This window comes from Chiloscyllium punctatum, chromosome 5, assembly GCF_047496795.1.
Source record: "Chiloscyllium punctatum isolate Juve2018m chromosome 5, sChiPun1.3, whole genome shotgun sequence".
NCBI classification, from domain to species: domain Eukaryota; kingdom Metazoa; phylum Chordata; class Chondrichthyes; order Orectolobiformes; family Hemiscylliidae; genus Chiloscyllium; species Chiloscyllium punctatum.
The window spans coordinates 39,843,283-39,865,830 of NC_092743.1; the positions used below are offsets into that span (position 1 = coordinate 39,843,283).

A 22,548-nucleotide genomic window follows, 5' to 3' on the forward strand; every position below is an offset into this window, starting at 1 on the left:
AACATCATAAGTCTTGCCTCCCCCTGCCCCTTAATCCCCCCACTTCTCCCTTTGATGGTACAGCCTTTGAAAGTCCTTCTTCTGAAAGTGGCTCTGAACTCGAACCAAAGGCCTTCACCTAGTGGCAAAAGTAGGTCGGTGCAGGAACTGTACAGCTCCTTGTACTGACTACCTTCTGCCACTAGATGGAGGGTGGTCAACCCAAAAATACGGCGAGTGGATTTTCATTTCCTGGATTGGAGAGAGGATAATGGTATGTTGTACGGTATTTCTTTTAAAAGTAATGAGGTGTTCTCTTTTGTAAGTTATTTCAGCTAGGAACGCACAGCTGTAATGTATTGTTTGATCTTTCAACTTGTACATTCTTTTTCTAAAGACAAAAAGATGTGGAAAATACATTTACATCTGAATGATTCACTTATTTGAGTTTCAGGGACACAGTGACAACTTTAAATAAGAATTGACTGTAGCTAGATCATATGCTAAAAATGGAATTGCCCACACTTCAGTATAAATTTCAGGAGCAAGTTCTTCTCTGCTTAGTTGGGTTGCTCCACTTTAACTTTTCAGGTGATGACCCACGAATTAATATGAAGTGAGGATGAGTGCCCTTCTCCAGGAGCAGGTAGGAGGCTGGAGGGACACAGCAAGCCAGGCAGCATCAAGGGGTGGAGAAGTCAACATTTCAAGTGTAACCCTTCTTCAGGACAGGAGCAGAAGCAGAAGCAGGCTAGTCAATTGGACGACTGCACCTCTATACTAGCTACAGGCAATAGGGAGGAAGTGAAAGGAAGAGGAACAATGAATGTCCCAAAACTCAGGTAATTATGTCCGAGATCTTGCCAGGGCCAGATAGGCAGGTCCCAGCGAATGATGGAAGTGCATCTTGCTCATGGGCATAGGATTTTATATGTCTCTATGAGATCCCCCTCTCCCATTCTTCTAAATTCCAGCAATATAAGCCCAGTCGATCTAGTCAGGCCTGGAGAACTCCAGCCTCTGTGGAGTTATTTCACACTCTAGATTAGAGTGGTGCTGGAAAAGCACAGCAATTCAGGCAGCATCCGAGGAGCAGTAATATCGATGTTTCGGGCAAAAGCCCTTCCTTTTGCCCGAAACGTTGATTTCGCTGCCTGAACTGCTGTGCTTTTCCAGCACCACTCTAATCTAGAATCTGGCTTCCAGCATCTGCAGCCCTTGTTTTTACGGAGTTATTTCATAGTTCACCAGGGTTTGTGTTGTACCAGTTTTCCTCCATTTTCCCACCCTTCCACCTTTTCACTATGTTCCTTTTCAAATACTTGTTGAACTCATCTCTAAATAGCACTGTAGATATTTTTCTCAAGGTGCAGATAAGAGAGTTCAGGACTGTTTCTGGGTCAAAAACCTGCCCCCATCTGTGTGGGGGAACTGTCACTCACTTGTTTTGCCTCAGTAATCATTTATGGTTAAACTCCCTTACCATTTAAGGAGATGAAATGTAGAATGCAGATGGATGAACTAAGATGGGCTGAAAGACCTTATTCATTGTTTGCAACTCAACAAGTGGCCATTGGATGCATCAGCCTGAATTTTAACTCCTGGTAAGGTTGGTTGTATGGATAGTGAACTGAGTACTATCACTCTACTGCACAGAGCCCAAGAGAGTTTAGTTCCTGGGATTACTCTGCAGGGGTGCCATCGATCTGTGGATCCCAGCTTAGGCCTAAGCACCTATAAGGATCTGGATCTACTCTCTAGCAGGTCAATGTCATTTGGGTGCTGTTTGGAAAGGAGCTTTCATGGAGAAAGCACAACAGTATCACCTGAGTATCCTCAGACTAAAATTACTGGAGTGCTACGCTATCATCCTCAGAGACTGATCCGCACATTTTTTTTAAAAAGCTGCTATTTTAATCAGCTGTCTGGTCCACCTGCTTAAAGGGACAGGACAAAATGGCAACCCATGGGACTAGCAGGGTAAGTTGTTGCTTCCATTTTAACTGCTTACCCATACAAGTCAAAATCAATCCTATTGTGCCAATGTAACTCTCTGCCACAGTCTGAATGTTACTTTAAAAAAGATATGAGTAAAAAGTAAATTTAGAATAGATTCAGAAATAGTTTCTTCATGCAAACACCGATAAATGACTGGAAACTCCTGCCACCTAAGGAAATTGAGGAAGATATTAATATCTGCAAAGGATGTTTGGTTTTGATGGACTTGTCATGGACTTGATTACCTTTTCTTGGAAAAGAACTGAGGGAAACAAAACTAATCAGAAGTAGTTAAGAGGCAAATTCAGTCTGTATCACAGTGGGAGCCTGGACTCTGTTCCAGGCATCCAAGGGTTTTTCTGAGAGTTTAGCTCATTCAAAAAAATCCCCACTACCGCCGAGCAACATACATACTTTAATACGCCCTTGAATAGGCTGAGGGGGTGCTGTCTCATTCTCTGCACCTGCCTGGGACATTTGCCAACTTACTGGTGGAGAGGGAGGGGTGAAGGACAAAAGATGTTTTGGGAATTAGATCAGAAGAACTAAAATAGAAACAGACGTTAGGACAAAGTGACCTCCAACATCATAGACAGGGTGAGAACAGGGGGAGTGGGGAGGGGGCTAAGATATTTAATGACTGATCTGACCTTCTCAAATGTTTGGTGAACAGCAGGAGGGTTATGTTTATCAAAAACAGTTTGCTGCAAATGTCATTTTTCTTTCCCTCTACCCTACTAAATTCTAGCAATGTAATAGATTCCAGTATAAGAATACTTCTTTTTAAGGAGAAGAAAATGCCATTGAGTTTAACAAACCTGAACTTTTCTGATAGATTATTGCCACCAAATCCCTTCTCACTATATTCCTCAATGATTTGTCTTCAGAAACACACTTAATTACCTACTGCCTCTGGCACATTTGGTGCAGCAACAACTTTCACAATCTGACCCCCTTTGGATAGGAAGACTGTTATTTGAAAAGTAACAATTTGCACAGTTACAAGGAGGAGGCAGGAGGGTGGTATTAAGTGTGATGCTCATTGAGAGAGCCAGTGCTGACATGATGGAATGAATCTCCTTCTGTGATTTAATAATTCTGAGATTCTGTAGTAAATACAGCAAGGCTTGTAATGTATAAAGCATCCAATGAGTTTTTTTGAATGACAGCCTTTTTAACAGACTCCACTGGATCTGAAATGGGACGTAAGAAACCACTGTATAAATAATAATTCTATTTTCCTCAGACTGGGATGGGAGCAGGTCTTCCTCCTCAGGTAAAAGCAAAGTAAAGTTCTTCACCCAAAGAATGGTGAGAAGATGGAACTCATAGCTCCGGGAAATGGTTGAAATAAATAGTATAGATGCATTTAAGGAGCAACTAGCCAAACACATGAGGCAGAAGGGAGCAGTTGGTTATGAAATATTTCAATGAGCAAAAATGGGAAGAGGTTCAAGTGAAGCATGGACAGGCTTGGCTGAATGGTCTGTTTCTGTGCTTTAAAGCACATGTAACCTGATGTAAATTTACAGTAGGAGCCCGATGGTATCTTCAAACTCCAATCTGCTACTAGAGATATTATTATTCCCAGCTTCAGGTGGGTAGGTTACAACCTAAGGCACAGAGACCCACTTGGATATCGTTTAGTCAATTTCAATTGCCCAATGCCCCTTCATTGTCAGCAGCTAATTTGATCACAGAGAAGAACCTAATTCCTTCCTGAATCCACACCTGCATATGACCCCATTTTCTAATAAGTCTCATGAGAGTGTGGTTAGGAGCAGAAACCTTAGCCCAAAGGTGCTTAGACCAGTTGTAGCACCATAGTTATTGTTCACTATCTGAGAATAGCTGGCTCAGCACACACTAAACCATTTCCCAGTTCACATTATGAACACATGAAGTGTTTGGAGTCAAAACTTCGTGTAATGTCTAAAAGATTTATCCTGCTACGCTCTGCTCTCACTGTTACCAGTATTACTCTGACAATGGTTCATCCTTCATCTTATTCTGCTCAGTGTCCATCAGACCTCCGTCAGTGGAAATAATAGACAATAAATCCCAGAAAATCACCATATATTGTCGGCCTAAAATGTGTAAGGGTGTCCAAAAGTGTATATACCGCATATCTCTGACTTGAATCACAGCCAGAGAATTACCCCAATGAAGTACAGTCAGCATTGTTCCCTTGTCAAAAACAGCAATGAAGTGTATTCTGATGTTCCACAAATAGCAAATGGATGAATGACCTGATAATCAGTAGTTTCTTTGTTACTTTGGTAAGGTTTATGGAGAAATCTCGGCCATGACATGGGAGAATTCCTTTCCTTCAAACAGTGCCAGAAGATAAGTCAACCTGAAAAGACATCAAAAAGAGTTTACCTTTAACAGTGAACTAAACTCCATGATGAATTAATATTTCAGGCCAGAATGTGTACTCAGTCCATACTGTTCTTCGACAAAACTTTTAGTTTTGGTTCTGCCTGTAAAGTCTGATGTTTCCAAATTACTTTTGAACTCTGAACTGCTGAAGAAAATGCACCCTATTTGGTCATTTCTTTACAAATCATAAGCCTAAATTTGATGTAGAGGGTTGAATGGAGGGAAATGCAGTCTAAAAAAAATCCAGACTCTTGCTATAGCTCTAACAGAACACCCCAGAACTGCATATCCTGAGTTCCTGCCAACTCTGGAAGTTCTTGTTTGGCCATGGGTCAATATGTCAGGCTGAAGCCATCCTATCAATGCTGGAACCATATGCCTACTCAGCAGAGCAGACGTCAAGATTCTTAGTGACCTGCTGCATACTGTGAAAGGACAGGGCCTGCCTCCAGTGATACGCTGAATGGCTGAGCAGTAGATAGAGAAGGGAAGGTGCAACCTGGATAGCTCCTTTCTATCTAAGCTCTCCTTGACTGCCTCACCTGAGTGTGATAACAGTAACCACGATACCAACTTCCCCACTAACCAACAGGCCCACGTTCTGTCTGACCACCACAGTGATCACAGTGCAAAGGGAAAACCCTCCGCAAAATAAACATGCTGAACCTATATATATATTCACATATGTAAGAAGTCAAAACCTAGAGAGTCATTTTTGAGGTCAGAAGTTAAAGGACAGTTTTTACACAATAATGAGTGGTTGAAATGTAGGCTTATTGGCTGATTGAGATTATAGGTTTCATTGCAGTGTTTTCATTTATTGCTCATACCTAGTTGCTTGCTACAGCATTTTAAAAGGAGCCACTACTGTGTCACAGTTTGGCCTACATCTGTACCAGTGAATGTTTTATGACAATCTTTTATTTCATTGTGACTTTTATTGATAGCAGCTTTTATATCCTAAATCTTAAACTCTATTCAACTTTTTAAAATATTATGGTGTGATATCACAATCAGGACAAGAGGCCCACCAATAAAAACACTTGAGACACACATTCACTTTTCTCCTCTTTGTTTACTTCTGTCCCTCTGCGGCTAATAGGTCAGGTTCCTGAATTAACCCTAGGTTTTTTCCCCTTTACTTACTGGGAGCCAAAGGATGTCAGGGACACTTCCCACAAACTCTAATCAACAACTTCCCTTTCAACTGGATCATAGTTCAGGAATAATGAAACAGGGTGTAAAGGAAGAATAAAAGGTAAAGGAATGAGTTGGATCCTCCAGCTGTTATTCAAGATGAGAGTTTACTTTTGTTCTTGATGCTAACATCACCATTCATGGTTTTTCAAAGGTGAGAAAATGACAGAGGATGAAGTGGAACAGCTGATGGCTGGACAGGAAGATGCTAATGGTTGCATCAGTTACGAAGGTGGGTTTATTAACATCAGTGTCAGAAGCTGATGCAATGGATAAAAGCAGTGGCCCTTTTGATCAGAGTGATTCTGTACAGGAAAATCGCTGGTTTACACGCCAGGAGTTTGTATTTAGTTGGGAGACTACATTTGATTTCTACACCTTTGAATGATATAGGGACAAACATCGCCCAGATTCTCAGTTCTGAGTGCTATTGGCAACTCCTGCTGGAAAATGTACTTGTGTGAATCAGGTTTGGCTGTGAAGCTGCTGACATGTCCCATTTTTGTACACTACAAAAATATCTGCAATCTCAGAATAATGAATATTCATTGTAAATAGTTCATCCATTAAGCCACACTTTTGCTTTTTCTATAAAAAAAGTCAGTGGAAGAAAGAATTCCTCTTTTATAATCTTCACTCAGCTACCACAACAAGGTAGGTGGACCCTTTTGGAGAGTAAAATAGTTTTCAATGGACACGTGGGAGCTCAGTACTATCCATGAGGCTTGGTTTCCTGTAAAGCTCACTGCTAGCTTTATGGCTACCAAAGTCCCTCCAGAAGCTTATGGCCTTACCAGTGAAATAATTGATGTAGGCAGTGTTTACAATATTGAAACTCCTGACTGATATTGATAAACTGGAAACCAAGACTGTAATCTCATTTCAAGCTAAATTTTCGACATTATTAATCAATTTTGTTATTACTTTGCAGCTTTTGTAAAGCACATCATGGCTGGCTGAAGACTAGAAGTGATAGGTAAGCATGTTTCCTTTCCTTCAAATATCGAATTAATATCGGCTTTGCTGCTGAGGTTGATAACTTGATCAATAGGATTTGGGACTAAATGTTACAGAGTGCTCTGGCTTGTTGTTGAAGTCCCCCAAAGGGCATGTAACGGCTAAAGTTTCAACCTCCTGTAAACAAAGCCATTCTCAGAAGAAACTGGGTGGTTACGCTCAATACCGGAATTTTCCAACTCTCACTGGGACCACCATTTCTTGGACAAATCTCCTGAGATTGTTGCCTAGTTTTCCTTACTTGCCTGAAGAAATAAAGGAATTTCTGACCATAACCAATTAGTTTAAGTAAGATACCAGATTGACATCAATTGTTTGATTCTAAATGGCTCTTTGAAATGGTCTAGAAACTTCTCATTGTCAACAAGGCTGCTCACAATTACCAGTGCCAGTGAAGTATTTAAATTCAGAGCTGAAAATGTGTTGCAGGAAAAGCGCAGCAGGTCAGGCAGCATCCAAGGAGCAGGAGAATCGATGTTTCGGGCATGAGCCCTTCTTCAGGAATGAGGAAAGTGTGTCCAGCAGGCTAAGATAAAAGGTAGGGAGGAGGGACTTGTGGGAGGGGCGTTGGAAATGCGATAGGTGGAAAGAGGTCAAGGTGAGGGTGATAGGCTGGAGTGGGGTGGGGGCGGAGAGGTCAGGAAGAAGATTGCAGGTTAGGAAGGCGGTGCTGAGTTCGAGGGTTGGGACTGAGACATGGTAGGGGGAGGGGAAATGAGGAAACTGGAGAAATCGGAGTTCATCCCTTGTGGTTGGAGGGTTCCTAGGCGGAAGATGAGGCACTCTTCCTCCAACCGTCGTGTTGCTATGGTCTGGCGATGGAGGAGTCCAAGGACCTGCATGTCCTTGGTGGAGTGGGAGGGGGAATTCCAACACCCCTCCCCCAAGTCCCTCCTCCCTACCTTTTATCTTAGCCTGCTGGATACACTTTCCTCATTCCTGAAGAAGGGCTCCTGCCCGAAACATCGATTCTCCTGCTCCTTGGATGCTGCCTGACCTGCTGCGCTTTTCCAGCAACACATTTTCAGCTCTGATCTCCAGCATCTGCAGTCCTCACTTTCTCCTCGAAGTATTTAAATTCAACCTACTTGCAATTGTCCCCATGGATTTTTAACTTCCTGGAGCAAGCAGAGCTGAAGCTTTCTTTTTATCTTTCACTAATGAGAAGTAAATCTCTCCACAGTGAGATTTAAGCTCATTCATGAGACTATAAATCGAGTTGCATAACCATTACACTATTGTAGCCCCCAGCTGTGAGCTAGAAACGGTTTTAGGAAATTGATATTAAAATATAACTTGATCACCATCGTCCTTCAGGAAAGGAAACCAGCTGTCAATGTCTGGTCTGATCTATCCGTCACTCCAGTTTCACATAATTTAGTTAACTCTTAGAGACATTTCACATGGCTTATGAAGCTTCCTATTTGAAAAGCAGTAACAAAAAGAAGATCCGTAGACACTTATAGAGGCAAAAGGAGACAAGAATTAAATATGATGCTATCAGTATGGGTCATGACCTTTGAATAAAAATAATAATAATAATAATAAAGTCACAAATAGGAAACGTGCAGAATAAGAGGCATCAATGGACATAAAAGCATTTGGGGAAGCCAAAGCAACTTGGCATCCTGTCCACTGATTTAAATATCCACTCCCTCCCCTATCATTAGGTATTACTGTGACTGCAGTGTGCATTAACTATATGATGCAAAGGGCATAGTCTCAGAATAAGGGGACACTTGACATAGATGAGAAGAAATATCTTCTCTCAGAGGGTAGTGAATTTGTAGAATTTTTTACCACGAAAAGCTGTTGCAATCTGTTTATTAAGTATTTTCAAGGCTGAGATAGAAAAATCTTTAATCACTAAAAGAATCAAGGGTTATGAGGAAAAGGCCAAAATGTGGAGTTGAGGATTACCAGAACCGATCATTGAATGGTGCAGAATATTCAGTGGGCCAAATGGTCTACTTCTGCTCCTACGTCTTAAGAATGCATTACAACAACTTGTCAAGAATTCTTCAACTGCTTTTCCCAATCCCATGTCTTCTGTTAACTATAAGGACCACAGCTGTAGGTGCATGGGAGTGCCATCACTCCCAAGTTCCACACAAATTGCTAATCATTAAAAAATGATCAGAGAGAGCCAATCCTTTGTCATCCATAGATTAATATTCTGGAACTGCCAACATAGTGACTTCAGAAAAGCGCCTTATTGCATGAACTGCAATTGTTCAAGAAGCTTTCACTGTTCCTCAGAGTTTAGATTTCCTACAGTATGGAAACAGGCCACTTGGCCCTACAAGTCCACACCAATGGTCCAAAGAGTAACCCACCCAGACCCATTCCCCTACGGTATATTTACCCTGACCAATGCACCCAACCTCAGTGGCAACTTAGCATGGCGAGGTCACTTGACTTGCACATCTTTAAATTGTAGGAAGAAACCAGAGAACCCAGAGGAAACCCACACAGACACAATGTGAATGTGTAAACTCCAGTTGCATGAGGCGGGAATTGAACCTGTGTCACTGTCACTGTGAGGCAGCAGTGCTAACCACTGAGCCACCATGCTGCCCCAAAGTTAGCTAAGGACAGGCACTAAATAACAATGTTACCAGGGTCCCTATATCCCAAGGATTAATCTAAAGAAAGGATTTCCCAAATAGTGAACGAAATTCTTCAACTACAAAAATCACTAAGATTCAAAGTAATTTATTGTATTTGAGCATGTTTCTGAAAAAGCCATATTTCTTTGCATTTTCCTTGTAGTCCATTGACATTTTGCGGATTTGTTTTGTTGCCTTTGTCTTTCTTTATAACAGCAATATCTCTCTTTATTTAATTTTTCAGAACTGCTCCAGCCTCTCACTGAATTCCCTCCTTTTGACTGACAAGACTGTCACCCAATGAAACTGTTCTCTCTTACAGCGTTTGGTGATTCCAAACAGCTCTCAAATCCCATGCAACATTTATATATTTAAAATGTTTTGCTCTCTCTCTATTTGTCTGTCTCTGTAATCCTGTTCAGTAACTAACATCAAGGATTTCCTTGTAACGGCCCAAACGTAATTATTTTCTGAGTAATAAAATCAACCTCTGAAATGGTTTAATGAGATCAGTCATTATTTAAACAAATGTATTTAAGATGCTTTCAGTCCAGAATGATGTGTTAAAAATAAAATCTGCACAACATACTTGAGGCTAGAAGCTTTTTCTGGGAAGCTGAATAGACAGGTGCACAGTGACAGCATGGAAAGAGGTCCCTCAGCTCTTTGTGTCTGTGCTAGCTGTCTGTACGGACAACTCAGCCAGACCTATGCTCTCACCTTTTCATTGTAGCCTGCATATTTTCTTCTTTCCAATGGTTCCAGTAATTATCCAAAAGTCATCACTGAATCAGTCTCCATCACCCTTTCAGGCAACACATTCTGGATGCTAACCATTTACTGTGTGAAAAATGTGTTTGTCCTTCAGTTTCCTTTTATCCACGTGGTATTCACCTTTAATACATGTCCTTTGGGTGGCAACTTTCAGGTAGCTGAAGTAACTCAACAGAGGCCAATATCCCATCACCAAGTCACCCTTTATTTACATGTGTACAGTACATTGGTTCTGACTAGCTTGCTCAAAGAATGAGGAGACTCTGAATCTCTGACTGATATCTGTCAGCCAGGGCTCCCTGATTGACCCAGGTTAACAACTCAAATCAAAGATCTTGCAGTCAATGAGATCCACCTGCCCCTAGTTCTAATCATTACATTGCATTACTATTCGTGGTGTAAGCTGTCTGTCCTAACATACCACCTTCAACTCTTGTCTAAAATCTTAAATCTTTGCCCTTTTCAAATAATGGGAATATTTTTTTCTTGTCTACCTTATCCAAACCTGCCATTATCTTATACAAATCTATCGTTTCAATATCCTTTGCTCCAAGGAAAACTATCTCAGCTTTTCCAACCTAACTAAATTATCTCATCCCTGGAACTATTCTGGTCAGTCTCTTCTGTTTCATTTCAAGGGGCTTCATACCTTCCCTAAGTTAAAAATCACACAACACCAGGTTATAGTCCAACAGGTTTAATTGGAAGCACACTAGCTTTCAGAGCGACGCTCCTTCATCAGGTGATTGTGGAGGGCTTGATCGTAACACAGTATTTATAGCAAAAATTTGCAGTGTGATGTAACTGAAATTATACATTGAAAAATTGATTGTCTGTTAAGCCTTTCATCTGTGAGAATACAGTGATAGTTTCACTTCTTTCATGTGTAAATCACAAAGCTTTTTTTTAAAGTTGCATTCTCAGGTTAGCTGTTAACAATGGTGATAGCAAGTACTTGCAGAGTTACATTGCACTTTGCTCAAAAACTGCATACATTCAAGTAGAACTCTGAGCTCAAAAACTGCATGAATTTATGTAAAACTCCGTTATCTCACTTTTTAGATTAGAATCAATCTAAACATCAGGTCATAGACAGAGAACACAGGGGGTTAACACCTTCAACATATTGTCTAGCTATCACCATTGTTAACAGCTAACCCGAGAATGCAACTTTAAAAAAAGGGTTTTGTGATTTACACATGAAAGAAGTGAAACTATCACTGTATTCTAAAAGATGAAAGGCTTAACAGACAATCAATTTTTCAATATATAATTTCAGTTACATCACACTGCAAATTTTTGCTATAAATTCTGTGTTACGATCGAGCCCTCCACAATCACCTGATGAAGGAGTGTCGCTCCAAAAGCTAGTGTGCTTCCAATTAAACCTGTTGGACTATAACCTGGTGTTGTGTGATTTTTAACTTTGTACACCCCAGTCCAACACTGGCATCTTCAAATCATTATCTTCCCTAAAGTGTGGTGACCAGATGGAAAGCATTTTAAATTTTTGGCATAGCTTGCCTCATTGTCTCTATTTATGAAGCCAAAGATCCCATATGTTTTGATAGCCACTCTTTCAATATGTCCTGTCATCTTCAAAGACACATATATCCTCAATCCTTCTGTTTCTACACACTTGTTATAACTGCACTATTTAATCTACATTGTCCAACCTTTCTGCCAAAATATATCATATTACATTTCTCACATTAAGTTCATTTGACCTCTCGTTCTGCCCACCTGTGTCAAATTGGAAGCAATTGTATCATTCTCACCATTTGCCCCTCCTTCATGTTTCACATTACCAGTAAGTTTTGAAATTCTAATCATTGATCCAAGATCCAAGTTATTTATATGTAGCACAAGAAAAGGTAAGATGTTAGTACTGATCCTTGGGGAGCACCACTATTTTCAATCTGAAAAATAACCATTTACCACACTGCATTGGATCTGCCTTTAAACAAATTTTTAAAAATTATAATAATTGGACATGGACTTTCCTGTTCCAGGAGCCTCAGTTTTGTTTATTTTGAGGAATTTTGTCAAATATTTCTTAAAATACAGATAGACAATATCCACCACATTCTCTTTATCAATTTTCACCATATCCATTGCATCTAATTATTCTGCTTCTGTTAATATTTTTGTCAACTTCTTTCTTAATAAACATGGATACAAATTACTTATTAACTATTCTAGTCTTGGTCCATCATATAAGCATAAATATCAGCTCTTTGCAAATGTAAGACTGCCTATCACCATGATAACATCAGTTTGCATGGACAGTGGTCAGAATGATAGATCATGCAAATATGACTGCATGGTACAATTGTTACTCTGGACAAATCCAGTTATTGATCCAGTATGATGGAATAGAGGGATAGTTTTAATGGGAGCTGGCATCCCATGTTAACTCCCAGACATTGTACTTGGCATTGACAGTGAAAATCAAATGGGTTTTGTGAATTGCCTCAATGGTCATTTTTGCATCTATTCCTCATGACCTCCCATCTCTTTTCCTTTGAACACATGATCAGATTATATACCCTTCCCAAAATTCTGCCCAATAGTACAACATGCAGCTACATGGTGAACAGAAAGTCTAGTGTTCCAGCACAGGAGGCCAATTGGGCTATCATGTTTGCCTGACCTTCCAAATGAACATAATGATTTAATGCCATTTTCTGCTGCATTTTCCCCAAATTCTTGCACATTGTTTCTATTCAAATAAAACCAATAGCATCTTGATTCAATTGAACTTGTCTCCACCACAATTGCAGGACATGCATTCCAGATCTAAACCACTTGTCACATGCAAGTGGCTTCTTCTGAATATCACTCTAAATCTATAGCCTCCCATTCTCAATCTTTCATGAAACAGCTTCACCTTACCTACTCAATCCAGATCTCCATAAATATTGAAAATTTCTGTCAAATACTCACTTAGCCTTTTCCTTCCCTAATTCTCCACTCAATCCTCAGAGCTGGAGTTTCTAATCCGTGAAACCATTCTTGTAAATATCTTCGGCCCTCTCTCCGATATGTCCACATCTTCCTATAATGGGGTGCCCAGGACCTTATGCATGAATGTACAAATTGGGAGCAGAAGTAGGCAATTTGGCCCGTCAATCTGGTTCCACCAGATAATAAGATCTGTTTGTGTTCTGAATTCCACATTCCCAATCACTCCCAATAACCTGTGATTCCCCAACCTAACAAGAATCAATCTACCTTCATATTAAAAATATCCAATAATCTCACCTCCGCTGCTCACTGAAGCAGAGTTCCAACTGTCTCAAAAAGGTAACCCTTAATTTTAAAACAGTGGCCTATAGTTCTGCATTAGCCTTCAAGTGTAAACGCTCTTTCCATATTCACTTTAAACTTCAATCAAATCATCCCTCGCTCTTTCGAACCTGAGTGAAAACAAGCCCAGCCTGCCCAGTCTTTCTTCAAAAGTCAATCTGCTCATTCCAGGTGTTAATATAGTTAACCACCTCTGAAATGTTTCCAATGCACTTACACCCATCCTTACATAAAGCGATGATAACTGCACACAGTATTCAAGATGTGGTCTCACTAGTACCTCAAATAATTGCAGCATAATATCTTTACGTTTATGTTCAATTCCTCTTGTAATAAAGGGTAGCATCCAATTAGCGTCTTCATTGTTGGTCATATCTGCATATTAACCTTTTATAACTCATGCACTAGAACACCCAGATCCTGCAGCCATTTTTAAATTCTGCTACCATGTTTCTTTACTCATTCTGTCAAAATAAACAACTTCACATTTTCCTGCCTTGTACTCCACCTACCAAATTTTTCCTCACTTGCTTAATGTTACTATATTGGTCTGTATCTTCTTTATGTCATCTTCACAATGTAGATATATAATCTTCAATCCTCTATTTAAGTCATTGACATACATTGCAAAACTTTGAATGCCTAGAACAGACCCCACTTGACACATGCTGCCAACTTAAAATCCCATTTAAGCGTATTCTGTTCTCTGATGGCCAGCCAATCTTCTTAACATATTATTGCCGACATGATGAATTCCTACTTTGCACAATAACCTTTTAAGTGGAATCTTGTCAAATGCCTTCTGGAAACCAAGTACAGTACATTAATGGGGACTTCCCTTTATTCACAGCTCATGTTGCTCCTTCAAAGAATTTCAGTGAATTGGTTAAACATGATATCCCTTTCTGAAAGCTATGTGGACTCTTCCCAAATGCCTCAGTTTTTCAAGAGCCTCATTATAACAACCCTAATAATTTTGCTGCAATAGATGTCAAGCTAACTGGCCCATGGTTTCTGTTTTTCTGCCATCTTCCTCTTTTGAATAGAGAGAATATATTTGCTATATCCCAGTATAATGGAACCTTTCCAGAATTCATCACATTAAAAAAAATTAATATTAATGCATCTACTACCTTATTATCCACTATTTTTAAGACTCTGCGATGAAGTGCATTAGGATCTGGAGATTTATCAACCAGCAGCTCCATCAGATTGCTTAATACCAATTCCTTTTTGGTATTATACTTTTACCTTAATGATTATCCATAATTAATGAGTTATGAATACTACATTTACCTCTAATTTGGTTCATTCCACCATTTCTTTATAGCCATTTACTATTCATGAGCCAGTAGAAGATTCTTGGGTTACCTTTTATGTTAACTGCCGTTCTAGTATTCTCTCCTTGCTGGTTTTATTTTCCTCATCATCTTCTCTCTCAATCTATTGTATCTGACCTGTTCTTAGAATTCATCTGACATGCATCTCACCCCTCTTTATTCCTTATAATTTTCATCTCCCTTTCCATTTTCATCCCTAAATGCCCTGAATTATAACAGTGGCTACACTTCCAAAGTACTTCATTAGCTGTACAGTAGAAACATTGACTATTTCGCAGAAATAGGCCATTCAGCCCTTTGAACCTGCTCCATATTTAATATAATCATGGCTGATCATCCAACTCAGTACTACGTTCCCATTTTCTCCCCATATTCTTTGATCCCTTTAGCCCGAAGAAATATATTTGATTTCTTCTTGAAAACTGGTTTTATTGGAACTGGTGTTGACAAAGGTCGTATCAAAAGGCACTCTTTCTTTTATCTCTGCAGATTTCCTTCCTGATGTCTATTCCCACATAACCGTGCCATTATTATCTTGTTGTTTTGGTTGAAATTTGGCAGAGGAGTGGAGGCACTTTGATTTTCGAGTCAATAAAATACTTCTGAATGTAGCTGCCAATTTTCACACAGCAAGCATCCACAAATATTAATAGTGACTAGATAATCTGTTTTAGTGATGGTGGTTAGCGATGTTGGTTAAAAGATAAATTTGTCAGAAAATTACTGCTTTCATTCTTGTAAATCTAAGTGTGCATGCAGCTGGTATCTAATCTGAAAGATTGCACCTTCAAAAACACAACATGCATTCAGTTTGGAACTGAATTGTTAGATGTGATTATGTATTCAAATCTGTGCAATAGAACAAAAGACATAGAAACATAAAAGACAGGAGCAAGCGGAGGCCATTCGGCCCTTTAAGCCTGCTCTGCCATTCATCATGATCATGGCCGATACAGTCATAGAGTCATAGAGAAGTACATCACGGAAACAGATCCTTCGGTCCAACTCATCCATGCTGAACAGATATCCTAACCTAATCTCGTCCCATTTGCCAGCACTTGGCCCATATCCCTCCAAACCCTTCCTATTCATATACTCAGATGATGCAATTGTACCAGTCTCCAGAGGCATAGATAGAGTCGATAGCCAGAGACTATTTCCTAGGGCAGAAATGGCTAACACGAGGGGTCATAGTTTTAAGCTGGTTGGAGGAAAGTTTAGAGAGGATGTCAGAGGCGGGTTCTTTACACAGAGAGTTGTGAGAGCATGGAATGCGTTGCCAGCAGCAGTTGTGGAAGCAAGGTTATTGGGGACATTTGAGAGATTGCTGGATATGCATATGGTCACAGAAATTTGAGGGTGCAAACATGAGGATCAATGGTCGGCACAACATTGTGGGCTGAAGGGCCTGTACTGTTCTATATTCTATGCTCACTTCCTCTGGCAGCTCATTCCATACACGCACCACCCTCTGCATGAAAAAGTTGTCCTTTGGGTCCCTTTTATATCTTTCCCCTCTCATCCTAAACCTATGTCCTCTAGTTCTGGACTCCCCCACCCCCCTGGAAAAGACCTTGTCTATTTACGCTATCCATGCCCCTCATGATTTTATAAACTGCTATAAGATCACCTCCCAGCTTCCAACACTCCAGGGAAAACAGCCCCAGCCTATTCAACCTCTCCCTGTAGCTCAAATCCTCCAACCCAGGCAACATTCATGTAAATCTTTTCTGAACCCTTTCAAGTTTCACAATATTCTTCTGATAGGAAAGAGACCAGAATTGTACACAATATTCCAAATGGCCTAACCAATGTCCTGTGCAGCCGCAATATGATCTCCCAACGCCTACAGTCAATGCTCTGACCAATAAAGGAAAGCATACCAAATGCCTTCTTCACTATCCTATCTACCTGTGACTCCACTTTCAAGAAGCTGTGAACCTGCACTCTAAGGTCTCTTTGTTCAACAACACTCCCTAGGACCCTAGCATTAAGTAGGTAAAAACAATGACTGCAGATGCTGGAAACCAGATTCTGGATTAGTGGTGCTGGAAAAGCACAGCAATTCAGGCAGCATCCGAGGAGCAGTAAAATCGATGTTTCAGACAAAAACCTTTAATCAGGAATACAGGCAGAGAGCCTGAAGGGTGGAGAGATAAATGAGAGGAGGGTGGGGGTGGGGAGAAAGTAGCATAGAGTACAATAGGTGAATGGGGGTGGGGATGGAGGTGATAGGTCAGGGAGGAGGGTGGGGGAAGGTAGCAAAGAATACAATGGGTTAATGGGGGTGGGGATGAAGGTAATACGTCAGAGAGGAGGATGGAGTGGATCGGTAGAAAAAAATTAGGCAGGTAGGACAAGTCATGGGGACAGTGCTGAGCTGGAAGTTTGGAACTGGGGTGAGGTGGGGGGATGGGGAAATAAGGAAACTGTTGAAGTCCACATTGATGCCCTGGGGTTGAAGTGTTCCGAGGAGGAGGATGAGGCGTTCTTCCTCCAGGCATCTGGTGGTGAGAGAGTGGCAGTGAAGGAGGCCCAGGACCTCCATGTCCTCAGCTGAGTGGTGGGGGGGGGTGGGGGAGGAGTTGAAATGTTGGGCCAGAGGGTGATGTGGTTGATTGGTGCGGGTGTCCCAGAGATGTTCCCTAAAGCGCTCTGCTAGGAGGCGTCCAGTCTCCCCAATGTAGAGGAGACCGCATTGGGAGCAACAGATACAATAAATGATATTGGTGGATGTGCAAGTAAAACTTTGCTGGATGTGGAAGGCTCCTTTGGGGCCTTAGATGGAGGTGAGGGAGGAGGTGTGGGCACAGGCTTTGCAATTCCTGCGGTGGCAGGGGAAGGTGCCAGGATGGGAGGGAGGGTTGTAGGGGGGCGTGGACCTGACCAGGTAGTCATGGAGGGAACGGTCTTTGTGGAAGGCGGAAAGGGCTGGGGAGGGCAATATATCCCTGGTGGTGGGGTCCGTTTGGAGGTGGTGGAAATGTCGGCGGATGATTTGGTTTATGCGAAGGTTGGTAGGGTGAAGGTGAGCACCAGGGTTGTTTTGTCCTTGTTACGGTTTGAGGGCTGGGGTCTGAGGGTGGAGGTGCGGGATTTGGATGAGATGCATTGGAGGTCTGGACGCCATTAGCCATGCGGCTGGTGCTGCCACCATCCCCACACTGATTGATGACGTCACTTCCGCCCCTCACAATTCCTCATGCACCACACATGACATCACTTCCGCCCCTCACATCATCACTGATGTCACACGCTCAGTGACTTCCGCTCCCCCATACTGCCGTGTTTACCACCACTTCCATCCCCACCAACGCCACTCACCTGCATTCTGCTGACATGCTCGCCACAGATCCCACTGTCACCATCCCTGCCCCCTAGAACCCTGAGGGGAACACCACCCCTTGACTCTACCCCCATTCCCCCCACCACCACACCCACTCCAGTTACAGGTTCTGCCTCCACTCCAAGCACCACACCCACACCAGATCCCAGCTCCCAGCCCTGCCGAGTTTTCACCATCCCTCCAGACTTCCCCCTCACTGAGGACAAATGATCAGTCCTCAGCAAAGGACTCACCTTCATCCCCCTCCGTCCACGCATCAATGAATTTAATACACGCCGTGACGTCGAACACATATTCCGTCGCCTCCACCTCCGAGCTTACTTTCACAATCAGGACTCCCGCCCACCTCCCGAGGACCCCTTCGCCCACCTCCAACACACTCCATCCGCCTGGACACCCCGCGCTGGTCTATTACCCGCCCTCGACCTCTTCATTTCCAACTGCTGCTGGAACATTAACCACCTCAACCTGTCTACTCACTCCCCCACTCAAACCTCTCACCCTCACAACGTGCTGCCCTCCACTCCCTCTGCTCCAATCCCAACCTCACCATCAAGCCAGCGGATAAAGGGGACGCATTGGTAGTCTGGCGCACTGACCTCTACACCGCTGAAGCCAAACGCCAACTCAAGGAGACCTCCTCCTACTGCCCCCTCGACCATGACCCCACTCCCCATCACCAAACCATTATCTCCCAGACCATACAGAACCTCATCACCTCAGGAGATCTCCCACCCACAGATTCCAACCTCATAGTCCGGGAACCCCGCACTGCCCGGTTCTACCTCCTTCCCAAGATCCACAAGCCTGACCACCCTGGCCGACCCATTATCTCAGCATGCTCCTGCCCCACTGAACTCATCTCTACCTACCTCGACACTGTCCTATCCCCCCTAGTCCAGGAACTCCCCACATACGTTCGAGACACCACACATGCCCTCCACCTCCTCCAAGACTTCTGTTTCCCCGGCCCCCAACGCCTCATCTTCACCATGGATATCCAGTCCCTCTACACCTCCATCCGCCATGATCAGGGCCCCCAAGCCCTTCGTTTCTTCCTATCCCGACGTCCCCCACAGTACCCTTCCACTGACACTCTCATTCGTTTGGCCGAACTGGTCCTCACGCTTAACAATTTCTCCTTCGAATCCTCCCACTTCCTCCAGACCAAACGGGCAGCCAAACACACACGTATGGGCCCCAGCTATGCCTGTCTCTTTGTTGGCTACGTAGAACAGTCCATTTTCCATAATTACACCGGCACCACTCCCCATCTCTTCCTCCGCTAAGTTGATGACTGCATTGGCGCCACCTCATGCTCCCATGAGGAGGTTGAGCAATTCATCAACTTCATTAGCACATTCCACCCTGACCTTAAATTTGCCTGGACCATCTCTGACACCTCCCTCCCCTTCCTGGACCTCTCCATCTCCATTAATGATGACTGACTTGACACCGACAATTTTTTACAAACCTACCGACTCCCACAGCTACCTACTTCTTCCCACCTTACCTTCTGTAAAAATGCCATCCCGTATTCCCAATTCCTCCGCCTCCACCATATCTGCTCCCAGGAGGACCAGTTCCACCACAGAACACACCAGATGGCCTCCTTCTTTAGAGACCGCAATTTCCCTTCCCATATGGTTAAAGATGCCCTCCAAAGCATCTCATCCACATCCCACACCTCCGCCCTCAGACTCCACCCCTCCAACCGTAACAAGGACAGAACACCCCTGGTGCTCACCTTCCACCCTACCAACCTTCGCATAAACCAAATCATCTGCCGACATTTCCTCCACCTCCAAACGGACCCCACCACCAGGGACATATTGCCCTCCCCAGCCCTTTCCACCTTCTGCAAAGACCGTTCCCTCCGTGACTACCTGGTCAGGTCTACGCCACCCACAACCCACCCTCCCATCCAAGCACCTTCCCCTGCCACTGCAGGAATTGCAAAACCTGTGCCCACACCTCCTCCCTCACCTCTATCCAAGGCCCTAAAGGAGCCTTCCACATCCATCAATGTTTTACCTGCACATCCACCAATATCATTTATTGTATCCGTTGCTCCCGATGCGGTCTCCTCTACATTGGGGAGACTGGACGCCTCCTAGCAGAGCGCTTTAGGGAACATCTCTGGGGCACCCGCACCAATCAACCACACAGCCCTGTGGCCCAACATTTCAACTCCCCTCCCACTCTGCCGAGGACATAGAGGTCCTGGGCCTCCTTCAACGCCGCTCCCTCACCACCAGACGCCTGGAGGTAGAACGCCTCATCCTCCGCCTTGGAACACTTCAACCCCAGGGCACCAATGTGGACTTCACCAGTTTCCTCATTTCCCCATTCCCCCACCTCACCCCAGTTCCAAACGTCTAGCTCAGCACTGTCCCCATGACTTGTCCTACCTGCCGATCTTCCTTTCCACTGATCCACTCCACCCTCCTCTCTGACCTATCATCTTCATCCCACCCCCAACCACCCATTGTACTCTTTGCTACCTTCCCCCACCCTCCTCCCTGACCTATCACCTTCATCCCCTCCCCCACTCACCTATTGTACTCTATGCTACTTTCTCCCCACCCCCACCCTCCTCTCGTTTATCTCTCCACCCTTCAGGGTCTCTGCCTGTATTCCTGATGAAGGGCTTTTGTCTGAACCGTCGATTTTACTGCTCCTCGGATTCTGCCTGAACTGCTGTGCTTTTCCAGCACCACTAATCCAGAATCCCTAGCATTAAGTGTATGAGTCCTGCTCTCATTTGCTTTTCCAAAATGCAGCACCTCACATTTATCTGAATTAAACTCCATCTGCCACTCCTCAGCTCATTGGCCCATCTGATCAAGATCCCGGTGTAATCTGAGGTAACCTTCTTCACTGTCCACTACACCTCCAATTTTGGTATCATCTGCAAACTTACTAAATGTACCTCTTACGCTCACATCCAAATCATTTATATAAATGATGAAAAACAGTGAACCCAGCACCAATCCTTGTGGCACTCCACTGGTCACAGGCCTCCAGTTTGAAAAGCAACCCTTCACCACCACCCTCTGTCTTCTACCTTTGAGCCAGTTCTGTATCGAAATGGCTAGTTCTTGTATTCCATAAGGTCGCTGATTGTCCAACTCAGTAGCCTAATCTTGTTTCCTCCCCATATCCTTTGATCCCATTCATTCCAAGTGTTATATCTAGCCACCTCTTGAATACATTCAGTGTTTTGGCATCAACTACTCCCTGTGGTAATGAATTCTACAGGCTCACCACTCTTTGGGTGAAGAAATGTCTCCTCAGCTCTATCCTAAATGGTCCACCCCAAATCCCCAGACTATGACCCCTGGTTCTGGATACACCCACCATCGGGAACATCCTTCCTGCATCTACACTGTCTAGTCCTGTCAGAATTTTATAACTCTCTGAGATTCGCCCTCACTTGAACTCTAGTGAATACAATCCTAACCTAGTCAATACGTCAGTCCCACCATCCCTGGAATCAGCCTGGTAAACCTTCGCTAGACTCTCTCGAGAGCAAGAACATCCTTCCTAAAAACTGCACACAATATTCTAGCTGTGGCCTCACCAAGGCACTGTATAACTGCAACAACAGATTCCTGCTCCTGTACTCGAAACTGCTCACAATGAAGGCTAACAGACCATTTGCCTTCTTTACTATCTGTTGCACCTGCAAAGGTATCTTCAGCGACAGGTGCACAAGGACCCCCAGGTTCTGCTGAACAATCCCCTTTCCCAATTTACAGCCTGTCAGGTAGTAATCCACCTTCTTCCCTTTATTTTCAAAGTGAATCACCTTGCATTTACCCAAATTATACTGTATTGGCTATTGATTTGCCCACTCACCCAAGCTGTCCAGATCATGCTGAATGATCTCTGCAGTTCACCCTTCCACCCAACTTGGTGTAATCTGCAAACTTTGAGATGTTACATTTTGATCCAAATCATTATTATATATTGTGAATAGCTGGGATCCTAGCACTGATCCCTGTGGCACCCCTCTAGCTACTGCCTGCCAATTTGAAAAGGACCCAGTAATTCCTTCTCTTTGTTTCTTCTGTGCCAAATAGTTTTTTTATCCATCCCAATACACTTCTCCAATCCCATGTACTTTAATCTTGCATATAATCTCTTATATGGGACTCTGCCAAACACTTCCTGAAAGTCCAAATATACCACATCAAATGGCTCCCCCTTGTCAACCCTACGAGTTACACCTTCATAGAATTCGAACATGTTTGTCAAGCATAATTTCCTCTCCATAAATACATGCTAACTCTGTCTGATTCTGCCACTGCTTTCTAAAAGCTCCACTATGAAGTCCTTGATAATGGGTTCAAGAATGTTCCCCACTTCCGAATTTAAGCTTACTGGTCTATAATTCCCTGGGTTCTCTCTGAAGTAACATTAGCTATCTTCCAATCTGCAATGACTCTTCCAGAGTCTATGGAATCATGGAAGATGACCACCAATGCATCCACTATTTCTAAAGCCACTTCCTTAAGTATCCAGGGATGTAGATTATCAGGCCCAGGGAATTTATCCACCTTCAGTCCCCTCAATTTTCCTAGCACCATTTCTG

The 22,548-nt window shown here is 43.1% G+C and overlaps 1 protein-coding gene across 1 annotated transcript in view; it reads left to right on the top strand.

The window, feature by feature from the left end:
- The window catches only part of LOC140477010 (myosin light polypeptide 6-like), a 29,534-nt gene extending 19,852 nt beyond the window's left edge, over nt 1–9,682 (top strand). The window contains exons 5-7 of the mRNA XM_072570092.1: nt 5,711–5,788; nt 6,488–6,532; nt 9,427–9,682. Of these exons, the coding sequence (XP_072426193.1) occupies nt 5,711–5,788; nt 6,488–6,516 (107 nt within the window). The 3' untranslated portion in view covers nt 6,517–6,532; nt 9,427–9,682. The remainder of the gene's footprint in view (nt 1–5,710; nt 5,789–6,487; nt 6,533–9,426) is intronic.
- The last annotated feature ends 12,866 nt before the right edge of the window (nt 9,683–22,548 follow it).